The following is a 25,058-nucleotide window of genomic DNA, read 5'->3' as shown; positions in this document are numbered from 1 at the left end:
CTAGCGATGTCTTTGGTATCAATATAAATAATCTCAAGAACAAGTCAGTCAAAAGAGGGTCAGTGTTTAAGACTAGATAATTCTTAAATTTTTCTTTTCTTCTTTTTTCCTTCCTTCCTTTTCTTCCTTCCTTCCTTTTTTTCCTCCTTTTTTCCTTCCATCCTTTCTTTCTTCCTTCCCTCCTCTCTCTCCTCTCTCTTCTCTCTCTCTCTCTCTCTCTCTCTCTCTCTCTCTCTCTCTCTCTCTCTCTCTCCATTCCTCACTCCCTCCCCGCTTCCCTGCCTCCTGCCCGCCTTTCCTCTTTCTCTTTTCCTCCCTTCCTCCTTCCTTCCATTCTTTCTTTTTTCCTCTCTCCCTTCCTTCCTTTCTGTTTTTTTCCTTCCTTCCTTTCCTCCCTCTTCTCCTTTTTCTTTCTTTCTTTTTCCTTCCTTTCTTTCTTTTTCTTTCTTACTTTCTTCCCACCTTCCCTCCTCTCTCTCTCTCTCAGTCTGTCTGTCTGTCTGTCTTTCTCTTTCATCCTGCTTTCCTTTCTTTCTTATAGTTTACTAGAGACTTTTGGGGAAAGATTAGATAGAAGAATATTCTAAGTTTTTAAAACTTAGCCCAACCTAAACATAAAAATACTTTGTATATCTGACTTGTCTTGTAACTTTTGCAGACCCCTTAAAAAATATGTGGTTTTGCAAATATCAGAACTTTCCCCAAAACACAACAGATCTAAAGTCTTCACCATTCAGGTTTCCTGTGAACACTTCTTATCAGTGTAATATATTATACACGTGAGGAAACTGTCCAGAAAAATTGTGTTTTGCTGAAGGTCACACTGATAAATAAGCAACAAAACCCATGTAAAACTTGGGTCACTTTTCAGTATTCATTACTCAAAGCCAATTCTAGGATTTGAAGGCCCTATGCCACTGAAATTTTAGACATATGTGTATAGCACTCATGTACAATGTACACTTTTATCTATAGCAGCTATAGTGATGAAATAGTTCTTGTACTGCTGAAATGAAAATGAATGAGAATTATCTTATTTTTTAACAGCAAAATATCACTTTAAGAGGCCTAGTCTTTCAATATTAAAAAAAATAAAATTTTACATTTCAAAGACTAATATGACTTTAATTCTGAAGATTGCAATCCATATTAGGATATCTTCACCTTAGAAACTTGAAAAATGTAGACTATATTGTAGATAACCCTGCTTCTCTTCCCCCTCCCTATCCTCACCAAGATTCTGACCTTGGCTGTCTTCCTAATAGTCTAAAAATCAGCTTAAAGGTGGAGATAGTGTTGTGTTAGGATTGCATACTAGAATAACTTAATCACAGGAGCTGCATGGGTCTTAGGAAAGTCTGTACTAGCATGTAGGGCAACCGGAACCTTCTAGGTTTTAAACTGCCCAGAGATGGTCTATTGCCCAAGCAATACATGTACAAGTCTAGTAATGTATACAATATATCAAGCAACATAATTCTTCAAAGTGCTTTGACAACCTTAAATATTCTATACTTTTATTATGGTGATATTAAATGGCCTTTTTGTTTTGTATGCTTTACTTTTGTACATTAAAAACCTGTATGGGGAAATGACAGTGACTAATATTCTCTTCCTATAGAACAATTTTAAGTAACTATATAATTATATACCAGCCTATCCCCTAAAATGAGACCTTCCATTCTCCAAAGACTCATTGCTACAACTTCCCTTCTCCTTCAGTTTTATGAGGTCAACTATATATTTGAAGGTACTGGGTAGTTGAAATCAAATGTTTACAACTTTGTTCTTTTTAATGTTTGTGTGGCTCAAGATTGGATTTGGAATAAAAAAAGACCTGGGTTCAAATTTCTATTTTATTGCTGACTACTTCTGTGAACTTGGAAAAGTCAGTTACCCTCTCTAGCCTATTTCCTTATTTGTCTGCATCTGGGATCTCTTTCTATGACCTTAGCTGTGGTTCTTGTCCATGTCTTAGAGGGGCCACTTCTTAGACTGATAAATATATGTAACAGAGCCGCTAATTCAATAGCACCACAACCACCATCCTCCATTCCTGTATAGATGCTTGCTTGAGAGTCTTTCTTATTGGTGTGTCAGATAGTTCTGTGTTTAGAATGGCCTGACATTTCTCTATTAATATACAATTTTTTCAACTGTCAGCATTTTTTAAAAGGGTAAATTGGATCATTTCTTATGGCAAGAGAGAGATGGTTAAGACTTAGAATAACTAATTAATGTACTTTTTAAAAAATAGGAATTTGCTTCACATTGATTTTTTTAAAATCTTTTCTCAACTTGAAATAAAATACCCTTTTGTTTATTTTCCCTCCATCACAAGGCAGTATCTTAGTTTCTAATTTGAAGAAGGATCACTGGATGGTAGATACAGTTAGTTACATGAAGCCTTATAGATCACCTGGTTCAATCCCCTGATTTTGAACAGGAAGAACTCAGAGAAGTGATTTGTTTACGGTCATAAACAGTAAACCAGGCACTCCATCTCAAATCCAGTACTCCAACTGTTGCAGCACAGCTATTTCCCATGGGTAGGCAGTAGAGGGTGAAATTATGACAACACTTGTTATGTTCATGGATCTTTGGGGACCTAAGCAGACAGCACACTTAATACTAAAGACAAATGGGTTCAATTACACTTCTGCCTCTGATACATGTCAGCTTTGTGATTTCCAGTTTCCTAATCTTTAAAATGAATATAATAATAGCTATACTACTTAACTCATAGGCCAGTTGAGATCCTTAAATAAAAGAATGTATGTAAAACACTTTACAAAGGTTAATATAAATTCTAGCTTTTATAACACCTCTATAAGATAGGATCCAGGAAGGGTCAGTGTTTCATTCAGTGAGATCTGGAATAGAACTTGGAAGACGTTTAATTCCTCCCACTCTCCTCTCATCTTATAGATGAGAAACAAAAGTCACCTCTTGTTTGTCTAATAATTCATATTTTCTTCAATTACATATAAAAAAAATCAACTTTTAACAATTGGTTTTTAAATTTTTAATTTCAAATTCTTTCCTTCTCTCTGTTCCTCCTTTCCCTTGAGAAGGCAAATAATTTGATTTAGGTTATACATGTACAGCCGTGCAAAACTTTTTTTTTAATTGCTTAATTTTTTTTCAGAGGTTATCCCTTATTTGAGGTCACACAGTGTCAAAGTCAGGATTTAAATCCAATCTTCTGCTTCCCATTTTAGCATTTTCTTCCCATTGTATCTCACATGCAGATTCACTTTTCTGTAATGAAGGTAAACCTGTTGATTATTCAGGATCCATGGGAATGCAAAGTTCATTTATGCAATAATTAAGTTATTTCATGTTGACATTATATAGAGATCTGTGGAGGACACAAATAGAAACAAGAAACTATTCTCAAGACATTTGAGGTGGTAGAGAAGTTCATGGGATCCTGGGATTCAAAGAGAAAGGGACCATAGACATCATCTGCTTCCTTAAAGGTCTTCTCATTGATTTCTCCGTCCTCCCTCTTCATTTTTCATGTTAGGAAACTAAGGATACATAATTTGCTCAAGACCAAACATTAATTGAAGGACAAAATTTGAATTCATCCTTTGATCCCCAAATCCAGTGCTCTTTACCTAAAGTAGCCCTAAGTTAAAAATTTGTTAAGTAGTTTTGATGAAAATACTACTTGCCTTCAGAGAGAGAACTGAGTCTAAGTGCAGAGTGAAACATAATTTTTTTTTACTTTCTTTTCTTGATTTTTCTTGGCAATATGGCTAATATGGAAATGTTTTGCATGACTTCACATATATAATTAAAAGTACATTTCTTACCTTCTCAATGGGTGGGGGAGAAGCAGGAAGACAATTTGAAACTAAAAAAAAAATTTTAGATGAATAATTTTTTTAAAAATTTAAACTTCAAAAAAACTTTTAAATACGCTAAGCACAAAAAGTACAAAAAAAAAAAAAAAGTTGAGAGGTTGAAAAGTTCACAGCTAACCAGGAAAATAAATCAGGAAGCCTTCATGGAGAGAACGGTATTTGGTCTGACTCGAGGTATGAGTGGGAATTGGATGGGTGGGAGAAGGCATTCAAGCAAGAGATAAAGGTGTAATTAAGTACTTGAAGAAAAGTGAAAGGAGTGTTAATGACAAGTCACCCAGTTTGCTTGGATCTTGGGGCAGGGAAAAGTGAGTAGTATGAGATAACACTGGATAGGTAGTGTGGGATAAAATTGTGCTGGTATAATTCCAGGCTTAGTTTATTCTGCAGCCCATGGGGGAAAGCTTTTGTGCAAGAGAGAGAGTTGTGTGATCAGAGCTTGAGAAAAATTAATGTGGCAGCAGAGTAGAGAATAAATTAGAATTCTAAGGCAGTGAGACAGAGAAAACAATTAAAGGGTTATTACAGTAGTCGAATGATGTAATATTTGTAAAAAGCACTTAGCACAGTGCCCAGCATATAGTAAGCACCATATAAATGCTTATTCCTTTCCTCCCTCAGAAAAAAACTTGGGAATACTTTTATGAACTAATGTTCATAATGAGCAATGAGCAGAGACAAGAGAAACATTTACACAATGTCTATAATAATTTAAAGGAAAAATGATGAACAGACTTAAGAATCAATTATGACTTTCTAAAACTGACAGTCAACTTGCTTTTTGTTATAATGGTGGTTAACTATCAATACAGAATGAAGCATATACTTTCAAACTTGGCCTAGGTTTTCATTTGTTTTGGCTGCCTAGACTTACTTGTTTACAAGGGAGGAAACCAGGGGTGGAAGGCAGTGAGTCAATGGGAGGTGACAGTGAGGATTTGACAGAGAGACAAAAACAGAGACAGAGAGAGACAAAGACAAAGAACATCAGTAAAATGTCTTTTAAAGTAAAATAAAATGAAGGATTGAACTGGAAAACAATAAATATCCTTTCTAGTTCTGTGACCCTCAAATAATATTTGGAAGATTAAAGTCAAGAATAAAGTTAATGTCCTTTGTAGTTAATTTGAGAATTTATAATTGTCAAAAAGATCTATTCACTTAAAGTTGTTTTTAAAACAGTATTGTTGTTATCGATAATAGATTTGCAGTGTCATATACAATCATCTTCTTTTCCCCCTATTTTACTATGTTATGGAAATGCTTGTTTTATTTTTTAATTTCAGAAAAAATAATAAACTTAATGAGGCTTGTGAAATAATAGACAAAAATTAGCATAGATTTTTTTTAAAAACTATCAAAAACTTAGAAAGAGAATGGATGTTAGTTACTAAGTATATATTATTAACTGAATACTTGTTTTATGTCCTTTATCAGGTTATGGAGGATTTATATTTAATTTTGAAATAAGAAACCTACTTTTTCTTGCATGAAGTAGGTATTTAATAAATATTTGCTGAAAATATACATATGTGTATTGTAGGCAGAGAGAAAGACAAAATTTTGGTTGAAATGTCCAAGGATCTGTGATTTCATAGATGTGGGGATTCCTTCCACCAAGATAGATCATGACCCATCTACAATTTATGTAAAATTAGAGAATTCTCCAACGTTCACAAAGGTCACTTAATATGTTTGTGATCCTTCAATAACTGAGTGTCAGACATGGGATTTAAACTCAGATCTTCACAGCTCCAAGTACACTATTGTACCCACTACACATCACTGCTTCATTATCTATAAAAATAATGAGTGTAATGAAACAGCAACTGAGCTATCTTAAAGTTTTGGCTTTATCATCTGAGCTATCTTAAAGATCTGGCTTTTGCCATTTTGCCATTTGCCTGTTCTCAAATCCCAGTACTTGAGCAGATAATTTCCACTTTCTAAACATCTATAAAGTGAATTCTTTGATACTGGTGATCTCTAAGCTCTTTCCCAGCTCCGAATCCCAGAAAATTAGGAAATATTAAATCTGCAAACTAAGCTACCTATTAAGAAAGTAAACTTAATAGCATGGATTTATGCTGTGTTAAGAGTTTAAAAAGAGAAGGATGTGTTTCCTCTGCCCCCAATTAATAACTTTGATTTATCCTTTTGGGAGTATAATTATTGATAATCATGATCACTTCTCACTACTTTTCCCATTACCAATAAACCTCTTACTTGTTACAGAGCAAAATGAGGAGTCTTCTGGGATAGAGAACCAATTGTGTTGTAAAGACCTGAGCTCTAGAGAGGAAAATGCAGCTCTATATGTCAAATCTCCTATCTCTGAGCGTGGGGTAGATCAGTTACAATGGCAGCTGTGATCATGGATCCAAAGGGAATTTCTGCTTCTCAGTGACACTCTCATAAGAACATGGGCTTCTGGCCATGCTCTCATACCAAGTTTAATTCAGTCCAACAAATGATTCTACTGTGTGCCAGGCCCTCTGCTCAGCACTGTGGGAAGCAAGAGGGGGAAGGGGAGGAGAGAGGTCTGAACCAGATTTTTGTGACCCTAAATCTGGCATTTTCTTTACCATTGTTAATCCTGTAACAAAGGTCCTTTTCCCAAAAGGACCATCCCCAAAATTGCATTCTACTGGGCAATGGCAACATATTTACAAATCAGTTGAGTGCCAAGAAAATTGAGGAGGCTAAGAAGAAGCAAAGAAGGTGGAAAATGCTATGAACCAGGGAAGGTTATATAGAAAATATAGCATCTAAGGTGAACCATGAAGGAGGACAAAAATTTTGAAAGTACAGGTGAGTTGAAGCTAACCAAGCTGCTTATTGGATCAGAACCAACTCACCTGGAACTTAATAGAAATTAATTCTTCAATTGTAAGGCAAATCATCATCTCTAGGATATAGTTCAGAGGTGGGATTGATGAATGCCGTATCTCTTCCTTCCCTGATGTCTGTAAATAACTCTGACCTCGGTGTAGTGGGTTTTGTTTGCTGACAGTTTAGTTGAAATGCCTTATAAAAGCAATACAGTGACAAATTTGCTCACTTTATATTTTAACTTTGCTCCTACTGGGCCAGTTGTGTATCTTCAATAGTCTGGAGAATTAGGATGGTAATTGACTGCCTGGTAGATATTATATTATCTGTTCCTTATTGGCAAAGAACTTTTTGTTGGAACTTGGGGTACTTTATTGGCTGAATAGAATCCTTAGAAGGAGAATTCTTAATCCTTACTTCTGCTAAACTTAAGAGGTTGAGAGTTTGGACTCATTTTATATTGTTAATATTTTAATTCAAGAAGCAAAGCACCTATTAGGTGTTGTTATACTGTGCAGAAATAAACAAAATCCAGAAAACCTTAGAACAGTGGAATAAAATGAGTGTCTCCCATTCTTCTTTTAGGTCTCTCACCCTCATCTCTTCTCTGTTTTTGTAATTACTGAGGATTGGCAAAGTAGCTTCATAGGACTTAGAACTGGAAAAAAAAATGGTGATTAAAATGATTCTAATACATTACAAGTTTCTGAAATTTAAAAGGGGCTGTCAGAGAAGAACCAGAGAAATCAATGCTAAACACTAGTTCTTCCGTGAGCACATTATAACTCGAAAAAAGGAACAGTATCCAATCCGTCTTAACTTGGGACCCAAGGATAGAAGCATACAGTGGGATGGACAACAAAGAAAAGAAAATTAAGGCATTCTTCCCATTTGCATGACAGAGAGGCGGAAAGTACTAAGACTGAATATTTTATACATTGTCAGATGAAGGGTGACTTTGCTTAATTATTTTTCTTTGTTATAAGAGAGGGTACAATTTTGGGGAGTGGAAGGTGGGGTTTTTTCCTTCCTTCCAAAAATGACTGGGATGGAAAAACAAAAGGAATCAATTAAGCCTGTTAAAAAAAGAACAAGGAAAGTGAAAACAGCACCCATTATTCACCTCTCCCCCACCCCTACCTCCTCATCCCCAATGGTAAGAAGGCAATGCCTCCAAAACAGGACCTTCAGGGAAGGGATACAGCCAGGGAAGGGATACAGCCAAAGATGTAAAATCTTTAGACAATGACAAGAGGGAGGACTCCCATAGTTCTTCTGGAGAAATGGAAAGAGCATTTGGAATCATAACACCTGGGCTTCAAACCTACCTGTGTCCTTTATTATTGTTGTGATCCTTGTGAGCATGATTTTTTGAACTCAGTTGCCTCATTCTGAGGTTTTGACTAAAAAGTTCCTTCTGGTGCTAACTTCTTTTCCTGTGATTTGATAGGTTGGCATTTTCTTGGTTAAAAATCTTGGATCCGTTCTTATTTCATGCTTGGGTCAATCCAGAAATCTAGAAGTAGGCGGAGGATTTTTTTTTTTTTTTTTTTTTTTTTTTTTTTTTTGCTGAGGCAATTGGGGTCAAGTGACTTGCCCAGAGTCACACACCCAGAAAGCGTAAAGTGTCTGAGGCCAAATTTGAACTCAGGTCCTCCTGACTTCAGGGTGATGTTCTAGCCACAGGCTGAAGATTTTATAAAGTGGGGTATGGTCTGTAGCCAGTGAATTTGATTGGCTTCCCCTCTCAAAAATTTCAACAGGGAACAACCCAAGAAGATGGAGGACTTTGTGGGTTGTGACTATAGCCTAGAGATTGTTTGATTCAATCCCCTGGTTTTACAGATGAGAAAACTAAGATCCAGAGAGTTGATACTTCCCATGGGTTACACGGTTACATACTAGTTAGTAGCAAAACTGGCATCAGAATCTAGGAGCTGTATTAGAGACTTCACCTCATTGTCTTACCAAAGAAACTCAGACAGGTGCTGGTAACCTAGTGCCATGCCTTTTGCATTAATCTCAACTTCAGTCATTAAGTTGGTCCCTTAAGAGTCCATCATATGTCTCTTCCAATCTTCCTTATTCAAGTGCCTAGATTTCATTACTAGGTGATGCTTTTTCTTTTTCTTTGAGAAATGTGATGAGAGTACTTTGACCAAGGGGAAATTTTTTCAATGGAATTCCCCTAATCACTTCCTTTTTTCTACACCCCACCCCTTCCCATACAGTTGTCATTTCTGTTTATTTTTAACAAAATCTTAACAGGTTACCTGAATAGTGGGTGCTGTTTTCTACAAGAGATTTATTTTCAAGTTGAATAATTAGATGTTGAAATGGAACAATCAGAATTGAGACTTCTATTTTTAATCCTTCAAATGAGAAGTAGGAAGCACTAACTCCATAGGGCTGTTGTTAGCTCCCAGATGCTTTTCTGTGCTCATGTCACAGCAGCACTACAGGAAATGGGAGGGAGAGAGGTTGGTGTTTACATGCACTTGTGACTTTTGTGTGTTTACAGGAAGAAAGAGAAGGCTCGTTCTGGTTGAGCCCTAAGAAGGCAATTGGTGTTGTTGCTCTGGGAAAGCCGTTTATTCAGAAGACTTTTCATATGACTAAAAACATGCTCTCCTGGGTAGGCAAATGTAGTTTGTGCAACAGGAAAACAACACCAGTCCAATTCTCTCCTGGCCCCTGTATTTCTTTGGCTCCAGTAGGAAAGACTCATATGTAAGGAGAGTAGAACCAGGTCTTTCATAAGCTACTGAAGCAACAACATTCACCCCACATCTCTTCTGCATGATCCAACTTTTAAATGTAGCAATAGGAGTTTGTCTGCTATTTGAATATATATTTAAATAATAAAAGTAACTGTTTTTGTTACCATTGTTGAAAAATAATCATAAAATGTCTATTTCTTGACTCCTAAAGAACAGTGTTTTTATTTCTTTAGAAAAAAATACATTTTTTTAAATAGTATTTTAAAAAAAATTATGGAAAATCAAAACATCATTCTTATTAGTATCCTCTGTTCAACTTCTTCTTTGGGATGGTATGTGATATCTGAGGGCAACATTTAAGCTCTTCTGTTAAAGATTATGTTCAATAGTGACCAGATGTTTCAGTCCAAGAATGATTTCAGCAGGACAAAAAATGAGCTGGTCTACTTATCTCACCTATTTCTACTTGTTTCATCCAAAAAAAAAAAAATCAAAGAAACAACCAATCCATTCTTTCTATTAATATTATTGAGAATACACTAGAGATTTTGGTTCATTATCAGAAAAAAAAAATTGAGGGAACCAGTGTGATGTTCTAGAGAGAAGGAAAATGCGGATTTGTATTTCACCTATGAAATACAATGACTTTGTATCCCTTGGAAAATAATTCCATCGAATAATAAAAATATTAATAATAATAGCTATCATGTATATAGTGCTTTAAAGTTTACAAAGCACTTTACATATGCAGTCATTTGAAATTCACATCAACTTTCAGGTATTTTTTTCTATTTTTATCTCTATTTTTACAAATGGGAAACTGAATCACAGAAAGATTTCAATGTCTTAACTAGGATTATACAGTTAATAGACATCTGAGGTAACAGCCAAATGGAGGTCTTCCTTACTCCAACTCCTATGCATCCACTTCATTACTTAGCTTAGGGCTCACAGAAAACTCTATGAGACTAAGTTTTAGAGAAGAATCTGATCTATGTTGGGCTAGAGAAAATTCCTTCTTGGGGACCGTCATGCCAGTGAAATACTAGATTGTTTTTTTAATCAGTTTTTTTTAAAAGAGTAACAGACATTGTCAGCATAAACAATAATATATGATATTAATAATTACTAATTAATACTACAGGGCAGCTAAGTGGTCAAATGGATAGAGAGCAGTCTGGGGTCAGGAAAACCTAAATTCAAATCTAGCCTTACACACACTTACACATCTGGTAAGAATCTGAGCTTTTTTCTGGACAAATCACTTAACGCCATTTGCCTCAGTTTCCTAAAATGAGTTGGAGTTGGAAATGGCAAACCTCTCCAACGAAGAGTTGGACATGACTGAAATATTATAAGATCCTTGTAGATTTCCAATAGTCTACTTACCCTGGCAATGGCTGGTGGTATTTCAGATCAGAACATTATCATTATTGTAGCTATTTCACTTCAGTTATTTAAAATAAAAGCATATGGAGCTTGGTAGCATTAATGATCCTTTGCAGTAGGCTCCAAGGTGGAGGAGAGAATAAGCATTTATATGATGTTTGCTGTGTCAAGCACTGCACTGATGCTTTTTTACAAATATGGTCTCACTGAATCCTTAAAAAAAAAACCTGCAAGGTAGATGGTATTATTATATTTGTTTTTACAGATAAGGCAAATAAAGATAAAATGAGTTAGCCCAGAGTCACATATCTAATAAATGTCTGAAACTGAATTTGAATTCGTGTTCCCAACTTCAGACCCAGCATTCTAACCACTGTACCCCTGAAATGTTGTGTATGACTTCCAAAAATGAAGATACCAACCTCTCCCTGTCTTCCACTCTGTCATTTTATCAACAAAATAAATGGTAAAAAACAAAACAAACCTGGCTGTCAAAGAACTTTCTTTCAGAGAAAATCACATGACAATTATAAGTATCTTATGGATAAATATAAGAGACCTCATGGCATTCTGGATGGGACTATGGAGTCGTCAGAGTTTGAATTTGACTTTGATGCATGTAGGCAATGTGATCCTGAGCAAACATCTCAGGAAACTGTAACATTGTAATTTGCAGAAAAGATGCCGATCTGCACTTTTTACCAAGCATTCTGAATAACAATGAAATCACAAGTCAAGGCCAAAAAAGAAAAATACAAAGTAAATTGGGAGGCCAGGAGGACTTTGGGAAGAGGGTAGTTGCTGGAATAAGGAAAGTTCTTATAGCCAGGTGATCCTCCAGCTGAGCTTTGAAGGAAACTAGGGATTCTAAGAGACAGAATCTGAAAAGGGATTGCATTCTAAGCTTAGGGGACAGACTGAACAGAGATGGAGATAGGAGCCCATTTGGCTGGACTGATGAATGTATAGAGTGTAATATAATCAGAATAGAGCCAGTTTGTGACAGGCCTTATATGCCAGGGAGCTATTTGTTTTACATTCTAACTGTAATGTGGAACTATTAGAGTTTATTAAACTGGGTAATGGCATGTGCAACTCTTGTTCATATCCTGAATATCTACCATAGGGGACTCCTATATTGCAGTATTAGCCAGAGCTAGAGGCTCAGTTAAATAGAACAGGTACAATTCAAGGTCTCTTACCTTCAGTTTATTCATGTGAAATCTTCCACTGGAATCTTTGTAACGTCAAGAGAAAGAGTATACAGTGTTCACCTGTGCTGAAGTTGAGAGGGCACTGGCAGGAGTCCTACAAGAGAGTCAGCCACGAATGGGTTACATAGAGAAATACTTAAAGATATTGGGCAGTGCTTTTTTGTGGTACCCAAAAAACAAAACCCTGGAGCCTAATAGACAAGTCTGTCAATTAAGAAATTTGCTGTGGGATATGAATGTGACAGGTGTACTGTTATGTTGTATGAAATGAGAAAATAGCTGATTTCAAAAAGACATGGATTTATATGAACTGATTCAGAATGAATAGGCAGACGCAGAACAATTTATACAGAAACATGAAGATCATTAAATGAAGATTTTGAGGATTTTTATAAACTGGTGAAGAATGAAATGAGCAGAACCATTTATGCAATAATAACGATCTTGTAAAAAGAAACAACTTTGAATGCTATGACAACTCTGATCCATAAAGTGAACATTCACATTTCCAAAATGTTAACAATAAAAGAGACTACCCATTTCAGAGTGATGATGCATTTAGGAGCAGCATGAGATTTTTTTTTTTTAAACATAACCATTGAAGGAATTTGCTTTGCTTGGGACAATGCATTTTTGTCATAAGAAATTACTTTTTGTTTTTCTTTTCTTTTTTAAAAATGGGTGAACACGGTAGGAGACAAAAATAGATCCCTATTTTTTTCAATTGAGAGGTGGGGGTGCTACATATGAGAAATATCCCCTTTAATTTCCATAGTAGGTAACTGTATTATTTGTTTTGCTTACTTTTTAAAATTTTATTTCAAGGGATTTCTCACAAAGTGGGAGCAATTTATAAATTGTTGAATGTTTCAGTTGTGTCCAATTCTTCATGGTCCTATTTGGGGTTTTCTTGGTAAAGATACTGAAGTGGTTTGCCATTTCCTTCTCCAATTCATTTTACAGAAGAGGAAATTGAGGCAAACAGGGTTAAGGGATTTGCCAGGTCCACATAGTAAGTGTCTGAAGACAGATTTAAACTCAGGAAAATGAGTTTTTTGACTCCAGTCCAGCACTCTATCCACCACATCACCTAGCTGACCCAATTTATAAATATGTAAATGTAATATGAAAACAAAGTACATTAATAAAACTTTTTAAAAATCTGTATAGTGGAAAGAAACATCCACATTACTGAGATATCAGAACCATTTCAATATTTAATTCTTATAATATAAATTTGAGGAATTATAAAATCAGCAACATATGTAATGAGTTTTATCAACCTTAAAGAATTATATAAATATTATAGTAATAAATGGATGAATTGAAAGAATTAAATGATAATGTATCTGGCCACAGGCTAAATATCTGTTGTGCTTATTGGCCTTAAAATAAAAATGAAAGGTTGGGCACTTATTAGGTAACATGACTTCTTTTTTAGTCTATGATCATATAACAGAAATAACAAAAGCTTGTACCCCTTTAAAATAAGTTGTTTGCCTAATGTGTATAAGTCTACTTGTAAGTTTTTAAAAGTTTTTTGGAGAAGTGTGCCTCCTTATTGTTGCTCAGGGGACCCAGGTGAGTGAAATATCTCCTCCTTCCAGTAGGACACAAAGTTGCAGACACCATTTGACAAGTCTGTCTAGTTTATACTGTTTTTCTTTGTAACAAGAAAAGGTTTATGGAGGGGAGGACGGAAGGGAGGAATAGAGAGAGGTTATGTCCCATAATGATTATGAGGTTTAAAAAAAAAGCAAAAATATAATTTTTTTTAAAAAATCCCTCTTGGGAGGGATAATCATGTCTGACCTCAGGGTACCTTGGTTTAAGTTTTAATCACATCACTCATTTGTTAATGGTTGGAGCAACCCTGGTTTTATGGATTCCTTTGCTTTTCAATTTTTCCAAGGGCATCTGGATGATGATGGGCTACCACATGGCCTCTGCACCGTCACCTACTCCTCCACAGACAGATTCGAGGGACACTTTGTCCATGGAGAAAAGAATGGACGGGGAAAGTTTTTCTTCTTTGATGGAAGGTAGCATCTGACAATTTGTGTTCATGCTTCTTTTCTTTGGAGAATTTGTCTCCATGTTGACTTTTATGCTGATCTCATGACTGGTTTCCCTTCCCTTCCCTTCGTTAAAGGCTCTTCTTCTTCTTTTTAAATCATTTTGCTTTGCTTATCTTTACTGCTTGAGGGGATAGTGAGAAAACAGCTTTTAATCTCTTGTGAATGTGGGTGATGATGTGAGTAATAACAAGAACTCCATTCTCAATAAGCAAGAGAAAGCAACTTTGACCCTGCCTCATACAGAGAAGTGGCCAGTCTCCTAAATCACATTAGTTTTGAGAGAAATGATTATTTCTCTTTTATATTAATAGCCAATTGTTAAAATTGGGGAGACCCCAATTTTCCCCTGTCCTATTTCTTCTTACAATCTCTTAAGGAGGATTGATTGAAGGATTAACATTCTCCATATTCTGGGTATTGCTACTCCAGCCAATTAGCTCAGGTTTGGGTGGGATATATAAATTCTTTAAATAAATTGCCTAAGGTTGGGGGGTTACTTCAAAGTAAGTGACATAATCAAAGTTCATTAAGATAGATCCATCCCCTTATTATACTATTTATTCTCTCATTAATTGCTAACCAATCACAGTTAGTTGCCACCCTCAGGAATATCCCTTTTCCAAGGGCATAAAAGCTGTAAGCTTGCTGCCATTATTGTCTTTGGCATTCAAGAGTGCTACAGACCTTTTTTTTTTAAATGCTGGCATTATTAATAAAATATCTAATTACCCAGAAGTTAAGTCTCTCAAACTTTTTAAACATCATAGTTAGAACTTCAAGGAATTGTCCCCATGACTTTTCCGATAGGCAGACACTGAGAATTAGGGGTTAGTACTTAAATTGGTTAAACTAATCTTAATTATAGGACACAGCTTAATTATAATAACACTTAAGTTTGGGAAAAGGGGGTAACCTCCTAAACCTTAATCCATTCTAAAAGAATCAGGTAGACAAAATCCTGGGGCTTTTATGTATAGATGAAGTCTCTATGGATGACAAGGACTAGATACATGTCATTTAGTCATAGTGAACTAAAGTCTTTTGCTACAGACACAGTGGGGCTGTCACGAGCTGCTGTTTATGATATTCTGTAATATTCGCTTGATCACTTGACAAATATAAACAGGTTAATTTTAAAGGTTTTTCTTGTGCATGGGATTCTTAATTATTCATGGCAATGGCAAGAGGTTAAGAGAGCATACATAATCAAAATCTATAAATTATAACTTTGTCTCTAATCAGTTGTTCTAACTCACTCCCCCACTGACGCTTTTTGTGATTCAAATCTGTTAATTCAACAGGCATTTATTAAGCATTTACTATGTTGATAGTATTTGGGAAGCAAAACCAAAAAAAAAAAAAAAAACAAAATGGTTCCTGTCCTCAAAGAGCTTATATTCTATTAGGGAGACCATAACATGTACAAAAGTGAGTCAGTATCAATTAGATGCAAGCTGTTGTTTGTCCTTCATTCTTGAAAAGGACCATAACATCAGGGTGGGGATGACATGCAAGTAAATTGGATTTAAGTGAGGGAGGTCTGGGCAATGTCACCTGCCTCAGTTTCCCCTTCAGAGCCATCTGGGTCCAGTGGCCAGAGAAAGATCAAATGATTTCAAGAGAGAGAGAGCTATGAAAATAGAAGGAAGTAACTGATTTTCATTTTTATGAATTTCCCTTGAATTATCCCCTGGCAGAGATGCTGAAGAGCAGGAAAACAGTGGCTGAGCAGTAATGTGGAGAGGGAGAAAGCAAAGACCCTGATTAATCCTTCAGTGAATAATTTAGCAGTGACTTCAATGGATGGGATTGATTGGGCTGGGCTTCCTCCTGACTTCCCAAATTGTTGGTCTTAATGTGGAAACATCAGCTCTTCTTCAAAGAAAAAAGATTAAATTTCACCTGGAGGGTCCCCTGCAGGGTGAGATGTTATTTTGAAAAAGCCCAGTGCCCTCTAGTCCAAAATAGCAAGATATTTTAGATGAAAGAGGGGGAAAAAGAAGCTATAAACTGGCTGAGAATCCATTCTGTGCGGTTGTTCCCCTGGACACAACACGGCTGTCCCTTTTTGGCAATTATATAGACAAAAGGCAGTATTGTTTCTTGTAGCAAGGGCAGCAGTGTTTCCAAGGGAGAGAAAGGGAGGGAGGAAAGGAGAGAGGATAACTCCATTGAAAATCAGGGCAGCTCAATTTCTTTTTCTTGCTCCTCACTAGATTTTTTTTTTTTTTAAGACAGATTACCTGGGTGAGTCCAACCAAACTGTCTTTTTTTTTTTCTTAACCTACTAAATATAATTTCAACTTGAACCAAGTACTTTCTTTTCCTTTTCAATCCCATATTAGGCAATATGGATAGTAGCACATTTCTCAGTTCCCAGCAAATAGGCACTTCTTTTAGTGGCCACACACTCAAAGAGTGTGAGTAGGTCCTATGCAGAACTTGTATAACCTTATTATTCAGTCATATCAGTCATGCCTGACTCTTTGTGACTCCATTTGAGATTTTCTTGATGAAGATATTGGGGTGGTTTACCATTGCTTCCCCCAGCACATTTTACAGATGAATTAAGTGCCACAGCTAATAAATATTGGAGATCAGATTTGAACTCAGGTCTTTTTAGACTACAGTTCCAGGAGGAAAGAGAGAGAAATACACACAGAAAGAAACAGAGACAGACAGAGAGAGAAAGAGAAAGAAAAATTAGTCATCATAACATGGATAAAGATGGTGCAAAGAACGCTGAGGAATGCTCAGACAGGAAAGAGCAATATCCTAGACATACAAACAGCAAAAATTATTCCGGAAGAGAAGGTGATCAAGTAACAAATGACTATCAAGAAGATTGAAAAAAGAATTAGATTTGACAGTAAAGAGACCATTGGTAACTTTGGAGAAGGCATTCTTTTTTGAATGAATACATAATTCAGAGAAGTGAGAAGAGAGTGAAAAGGTAGAGGTATCAAATACTCATGGGTTTTCGAGGTTGTTGTTTTCAGGGAGTTTAACCTAGAAGGAGAGGAGAGACAGAATTACAACAAAGGGATCTTGTAGACTCTAGTGAGGTTTGATGGAGGAAATTGGGAGTGTTTTGTAGGTTTTTTGGGAAAGATCCAGATAGATATAGACAAATATTGAACATTAAAGAGTGAGGGAAAAAGACAGGAATGGCTTTATAGTGGTATTTACCTAGTAAATGTGGCCAGTCAGAATTAGGGAAGGCAACTAGGTTTTTGCTACTAGGTGCCACCATGGGAAGGAACTTCTGGCTTATAGAGGTTCTTCCGGATGCATATATTAAGACCTTCTGCTACCCTTGTCATACATATTGTAATCACTTTGTATACCCTCAGGGTTTTACCCCTCTCTCCATTGCTTTAACCCATCTGAACTCTTCAGCAGATGAGCCATTCCCTTGCCTTATGTCCCTATGTCAAATTGGGTGAGCTGTCCCCTGCATCCCACTCTCCCTCAACTGAATTTTCCCTAACTACCAGAATACCCAATTATAGCCTTGTATGGCTAAATTCTGAGAATTCAAGGCCAAAGTACTGGCTACCGTTATTATAGAGTGCGAGCTAGGAATTTTCTGATTATTTATTTCTTTTGTGTAGTCACAGATCCTCCCACAGAATCATAGAGTTACTTTGGATATCAACAGATTGTGTATCTTAAGTTAGAACTAATGGTACTGGCTGAAGTTATTACGGAGTGCGAGCTAGGAATTTTCTGATTATTTATCTCTTTTGTGTAGTCACAGATCATCCTCCCACAGAATCATAGAGTTAGTTTGGATATCAACAGATTGTGTATCTTAAGTTAGAACTAATGGTCAATGACCTTAAAGTGAGGAAAGAAAAAAAAAAAAAGAGCAGTAGTCTTGTGCTTGAAGGATTATATTGCAAAAAATAGCTACTGAAAGATATCCCACATTGCCATCTTTAGGTATTTTGAGTTAAAGACATCTTAGTAATCATCTAAGCCAATACTTTCATTTTACAAATGAAATTTGAGCCCAGAGAGGTCCAAGGCCAGATATCTAGTAAATGGCAGAACCAATGGTTGAACTTCAATCTTCTGGTGACTCTTCCAAGTGTTCTTGGAACACTCTAAGGAATAGCCTTTCTATAAAGAGAGGCTAGCTCTCTAACATATAGCCTTTTTATGAATTTCCACTAAACAGATTTTTTTCTAGGACTTATTACCCAGGCAGATCTCATCAGGAAGAATTTTGTGGGGGACTTATGAAGATCAGAGGAAAAGTTAGATTAGTATACATAAAATCTCTTCTAGGTCTAAAATACAACAAATCATTTCACCAGATTAAGAAGGAGAACTTGGGCTGCCTCTGTAATAAACAAGGATTTACTTAGATTTGGTCCAAAATGTGTGTATCCTCTTCTGCCCCACTCCATTGTGGGGAGCTCAAGGGGAGTTGTAGACCTGTGTCAGGTAGACACTTACCTTAGAACTTAGTCCAGCGGATGGTACCACCTGAAAACAGCTTCTCAAATGGTTTAGCTAAACATAAAGTTAGAAGAGACCTAATGGGTTAATAAAGGGAACTGGAAACCATAGAGCTGCTGTCCAAACTTTGAAGATTTATGTCAGAAAGATGATTATGCTTTCCTCTAATGTGATTGGGCTGTCTTATGCTCCCTTCACTAAGGATCTCACATGGTAAAAGACTTTAAGGCAGGGATTCTTAAACTGGATCCTGGGAAATTTTATTTTTATTTTTATTTTAATTTGATAACTGCATTACAATATAATTGAATATTGTTCCTTTGGGAACAGTGATAACAAAAGGTGCCATCATCTTAAGTGATTAGGGCAGGCTCCAAAGTCTTGTTCCACCCCTACCTATTTTATACTGTACATTATTCTGAGAAGGGGTCTATGGGTTTCAGAGTCCAAGTAGGCGCCAGGATCCACAAAAGGTGAAGGACCTTTTGCTTAGAGGAGGCTGGATGACCATATGTTGGAGATACAGCACAGTGGGATGCTGAGAAGACTAGGTGACCTCTGAGGGTTCATCCCACTAAGATTCTATGATTTTATGAAAGGGAGGATAAGGATGTAAAGGACCTTTGGTCTAAAAATCATGCTTTAATGAAACAGAAACAAGCACTTTGAAATGAAAATTAAAACAACAACAACAAAGCAAATTTAGAAAGATGTTCTGGGAAGTCTGAGAGGAAATAGGAAATAAAAATATCTGTATCTTTGTTATAAACTCATGAAAGTCCCTTCTTTGATTTGATGACTTTGGATGAAGGGTTACACCCCTAAATTAGAAGGAAGGGAGGAGAAATCCCATTTGATATTTTGATAATTTTGAGAGCAATTTTGAGAGGCAAAACTTTTTCTTTAAGTGGTATATGATTTAATAGTAGTTTAATAGCAGGAATTTCCTCCACTTGGATTTCTGGAAGAAGAAATAGCTCTATTGAATTTTAACTGGATGAATTCCTGGAAACCAGTAGAAAGTCTTAAAATGTCTTAATTGTGTAAATTCAAAGGAAGCCGTTAGCTGAGAGTCTGAAAAAAAGCTTGGCTTAGTGAACAGAGGGCCAGTCTTGAAACTGAGAAGACATGGCATCCATAACCTGTGTTTTATATTGATTGTGGGATCCTAGACCAGAAATTTTACTCTCTGAGACTGTAAGCTACCACAAGTTCTTTTAATAGAGTGAGTCAGGTGGGGTAGGGTTAAGATTACTGTACTAATGAATTCACACATCTAGATTAAAAATAAAAGCAAATTTAAATAAAGAACTCCAAAATTTAGTTCTGCAAAATCAGAATATTAATTACTCATTAAGTTGCCCTGCCTCCATTTCAGAATGCTTTCTCATGTTCGTGTGGGATCATAGATTAAGAGCTAGACTTACCCTTAGTCATCATCTACTCCCTCCTTCTTGAAGTTCTGGAATTTTTTGAGTCATGTCTGACTCTTCATGATCCTATTTAGAGTTTTTTTTGGAAAGATATTGAAACAGTTAGCCATTTCCTTTTCCAGCTCATTTTACAGATGAAGAAACTGAGGCAGACAGCATTAAGTGACTTGCTCAGGGTCATACAACCACTAAGTGTCTAAGACAGGATTTGAAGTCAGAAATATGAGTCTCATTTCTGGCATTTCTTATTTTGAAGATGAGAAAACTGAGACCCTAAGAGATAAAAGGATTTGCACCAGGACCAATTCAGATTAATAAACATTTATAAAACCTTAAAAGGAATAAGACACTGGGTTACATCCAAAACAAGGTAAACTTATTAAGTTCTATGACCCGTTGAATGTTATCAACAGACAAACCAAATGATTGTCAATCAGCAAATTCAGCAAATTTGAGGGGAAGTCATAGTCTTTGTGCTTTGCCATATTTAATTGTCCTACAAGTAAAATGAAGTTCAGCTGACAATTATTTCCAGAAGAAAGACCAGGTAATACGGATTTTATAATCCAATTTCTTCACTGAAATCCTAAATTGAAATCCTTCCTTTAGTCAATATTTATAGGCAAGGAGGAAGCATATAATAATAATAATAATAATAATAATAACTGATTTTATAGAGTGTTTTTAGATTTATTAGGTGCTTTCTGTATGTTAGTTCATTTGACAATAACCTATAATGTAAGTACTCTTAAGTCTTTTTTTCCCCTCTCTGTGTTACAGAAGAGGAAACTGAGACTTTGAGAATTTAAATGGAATAATAACATCCACATCCCAGAGTTTTTGTGACAATAAAATAAAATAATGTTTGTAAAATGTTTCGCAATCCTTACAGCACTATATAATGCTAGTTATTATTGTTAGGTGACTTGTTCACAATCTCTCAACTAATAAGCATCAGAGGCGGCGTGTGAGTCCGAGTTTCTCTTGACCCTTAGCTCAGCCTTCTTACCGCTACACCATCCAAATGTTTATTGACATTAACAATAACCAGAGGAAGGGCTTGTCTGATGTGGACCAGGAATTTGATGCTAGTTCCAAGTGTATTTATTTAAAGACAGGCTAACTCAAGCTCTGAGCTTTCCTACCTGTAAAATGTTTTCCAGTGGAGTATTGTGAAAATGAATAGGAAACTAAAATATTTTAGGAGCCACATTTCTACTTACTCTGAGTTCAGATTGTAGATGTTGGTTTTTATTTAAGGATATTTTGACCAAAATTTTGCAGGAACAAAAATCATTTGGTAACTTTTTGGTCAAATCTAATGAGATAATAGGATGTTTGGGTGTTGTAGAGAATAGAGCATTGTACTGGGAGTCAAAAAGACCTACCTGAGCTAAAATCTTCCCTCAGACTCTTATTAGCAGTGAGACCTTGAATAAGTCATTTAACTTCTTTTCTGAGCCTCAATTTCCTCATCTACAGAAAATGAGTCACTTAACGGCCTATAAGAAGGTCTCATCTAGCTCTAAATCTATTATTCTATAATAAGATATGAACTGACCATAGAGTTGTATTATTGGAGATTCAACTGGATATTTAACCTGAAGATAAAGTAGGGATCTGAAAATATTATATTTATTTCTGAATCTTTATATTAATTTTTAAAAATTCTAATACATTTATGATATGCTATCAACTCAAATTTTCTCCTTTCTACCTGTGCCAAAATTATTGTTGTTGTTGTTGTTTTCTTTTTTTAAAACTGGATTTTCTTTTTTTCCAAAAACAAGTAAAGATAACATTCACTTTTGCAAAACTTTTTGTTCCAAATTTTTCTCCCTTTCCCTGCCATTGGAGAAAATTGAGTTTTCCATTTTCCAAGAAGTAGCTATAAAAGTTATCTTGTTTTACTCTGGAGTTTTGTGTTGTATTCAGATATTTTTGGCCTGACATCTTGGAGGGTATCAATGACTGACTTACTCAAAGAAGAAAAATTGTTTTGTGTGATGAGCATAAAACTTAAGTCAGAATTGAAAAGATCCTTACAAACCATCTAGCTCCAGCTTCCACATGATGCAGAAATCTTTTCTATGTTATCCCTAATAATCATTCAACCTGTGCTATGATCTTGTCAAAGGAAATGTAATTTTTTTATGTTTAATATCTAGTAAAAATGGGAAGAAGCCATTATCTAGAGGAAGAAGTCAATGAGTTTCTCCTTGTTTTCATTTTTATTTCAAATTTTTAGCTGAACTTGGTATATGTTTAAGGAGTGGTAAGATTAATTCTGTTAAGCTTTTAGTTTAACTAGTTAAAATCCAGTACCTCCATTTGGGTAGATTGATTAACTGGGTTTCCAGAGGACTCAGCACACAAAAGTTACCTTCTGAGAAACTGATGGTTCTTATTATTAGAAGAGTTTTCATAAATCAAGATTTCAGCATGAACAGGCAGGCAGAAATGCCAAACATAGGTCTCCAGCTGCTGAATTCAAGGTTTAGTTCTTTTAAGAAGCACAGTTTCTACAAAGTCATAGGTCCCCTGATAAAGTTAAAAAGAAAAATTGAAATATACAGTATATATATATATATATTTCTTAGTATTACCAGAAGCTATAAAAGAATTCTGATGTTCCATTTGCTTGGCTAACATGAAGCTTAAGTTCACCTTGAGTTTTCCAAGAAACATCTTGTCATCCTCAGAAATGAACATTGTTCAGTTCAGTTCTTGATGCTGGAAAATCCAGTTATTCAGACCACAAGGTGATCTCTTACTGTTCCAAGAATTCTCCCATGGGCTTTCAACCAAATGGTGCATTGATCTCAAACTCAACTTGTAGGTTTGCTTTAAGATTAGAGTACTCACTACTGCAGAAATCTCTGTAAAGCAAAACAAAGCTTTGTCCATCAATTCCATATTTGAATAAACAAAAGATTATATTATAACTTTCTTATATTTCAAGACCTTATTTTATATATCACCTCATTTCTGGCATTTCCACCAAGTGTCTTACTGACACCTCAAACTAAGAATGTAAATACAAGATATATATATATATATACAGTGTATATGAGAGACAATCACAGTTGAGGAAAAAGGGAAAGGCTGGAAACATCTTCTTGTGGAAAGTGGTATTTGAACTGAATCCTGAAGAAAGTCAGGAGGTAGAGAGGAGAAGGGAGGGCATTCCATGTATGAAGGACACACAGTGAAACAGCACAGACTGGGGAGGAGTGTGGGATGCGAGCTGGCTCAAAAGAGTAGATGGAAAGGAGAAAAATGTAAGAAGACTAGAAAACTAGAAAGGGGCCAGTTGATAAATGGCTTTCATCAAAGAATTTTATAATTGATTCTGGAGGTTAATAGGGAGCCACTAGAGTTTATTGAGTAAGAAGTAGTAGTCAGACTTTTGGCAAATGAGAGAAGAATATACAGGAAAGGGAAGAGATTTGAGGAAGGGAGACAATCAGAAATAATGAAGAATAAAATAAAGGGGGAAATGGGGGAACAGACTAATTGTCCTCTAAAGGACCTTTCCAAATCCAAATCTTTGATTGTTTCCAGGTGTTTCCCTAAGAATCTTTAGAAATCCTAAAATGTATAACTTTTGTTCATTCAAATTGTTCTTCTCCATAATTATTCCAAATCACTGAAGATTTACTGGATTGCACAGGAATAAGAATTTTTTCTATTTTTTTTTAGTAAACATTTTCTGCCTTTTAAAAGGCAAGTATATATTAAGGATTTCGCCTTTTGTGCTCTGACTTTGTGGAATCTAGGTGTGTTTGTGAATGAAATAGTGCATTTAAAAGTGCTTTATAAATGATAATACACTATACACAGGTGAGCTATTATATTATTATTGATAAGGAAGAAGAATGATGTCTTTATGGTAACTCTGTCCTATTCTATCCTGAAGTGATGATTTTTCAAACTCTGTCCTTCTGATTCAACACGGGGTAGGCCAGTGTCCTTCATTCCTTCCCCGCAAACATACACACCTTTCCATTCCTGCTCCCACTCATGCTGAGAAGTGATGCTCAGATTCTATGACAAACCTTTCCCAGAATTAGTGAAGTCGAGAGTACTGTTTTATGAGATGCCAGGGAAAAAAAGAATTCTTAATTTTTAACCAAACCAGAAATCTGAGCATATTCCCAAGGCAAATATTTATATTATAAGAAATGATCTGTAATACCTGACTATGTGAAAGACAGTCAGGGGCTTATTCACGGAAGCCATTGTTTTTGAGAATGAGTAGTGAGGAAGTGCTAGGGGAATCTCTGCTTTGACATTTCTATCTCCACAATGACAGAGAAAGAGAATGTGACACACTTGAAGTTTAGATGGTCTCAGTTTTCCTTTTTTTCACTATTTCAGAGGGAAAAACACGAATACCTGTAGCAGGAGCCAGGAGGTCAAGAGTTAAATCTATCCTCCATTCCTAATCTTAGTTATGTGATCAATTGTATCTTTCCCAATGATCCATGAAAATTCTGGAGCCTAAATTTTAAATTTAGGGACACACACAAAAAATAAAAATAAATAAAAATAAATAAATTTAGGGACACACATCCCCCCCACAAGGAGTTACTGAAGAGTTAAGACTGGAGTTAAACTGATGCAATGCTCCTTTCTATAGAAGACTGAAGCCTTTCTCTTTCTCTCTCTCTCTCTCTCTTTCTCTCTCTCAGCACACTGGAAGGATATTATGTGGATGACGCCTTGCAGGGGCAGGGAGTATACACCTATGAGGATGGTGGAGTACTCAAAGGCACCTATGCAGATGGAGAGCTGAACGGACCGGCCCAAGAGTATGACTCAGACGGGAGACTGATCTTCAAGGGACAATACAAAGATAACATCCGGCATGGAATTTGCTGGATATATTACCCAGTAAGCCTTATGATTGTTAACTTAACTAAGAAATGTTTTTATGTGATTTTTATAAATTTAATATTAACTAATAAGCAAGCCAATTTAATATGATTCTACCCCAAATCCTTCAAATTTTCTTTTTACTATTTAATACTTTTAATCTGTATTTTCACAC

General features: G+C 35.8%; 1 protein-coding gene across 3 annotated transcripts in view; it reads left to right on the top strand.

The window, feature by feature from the left end:
• The window catches only part of SETD7 (SET domain containing 7, histone lysine methyltransferase), a 151,627-nt gene that overhangs the window by 85,042 nt on the left and 41,527 nt on the right, over nucleotides 1–25,058 (top strand). For all 3 annotated transcript variants that reach the window (XR_007948359.1, XM_051966150.1, XM_051966149.1), the window contains 2 exons: nucleotides 13,940–14,069; nucleotides 24,700–24,901. Coding sequence is in view for 2 of the 3 variants with exons in the window: in XM_051966150.1 (XP_051822110.1) it covers nucleotides 13,940–14,069; nucleotides 24,700–24,901 (332 nt within the window). In the remaining variant the exon portion in view is untranslated. The remainder of the gene's footprint in view (nucleotides 1–13,939; nucleotides 14,070–24,699; nucleotides 24,902–25,058) is intronic.

The sequence above is a fragment of the Antechinus flavipes genome, chromosome 6 (genome assembly GCF_016432865.1).
Source record: "Antechinus flavipes isolate AdamAnt ecotype Samford, QLD, Australia chromosome 6, AdamAnt_v2, whole genome shotgun sequence".
NCBI classification, from domain to species: domain Eukaryota; kingdom Metazoa; phylum Chordata; class Mammalia; order Dasyuromorphia; family Dasyuridae; genus Antechinus; species Antechinus flavipes.
The sequence above is the reverse complement of the archived record's forward strand: the minus strand, read 5'-3'. Positions and strand labels throughout refer to the sequence as shown.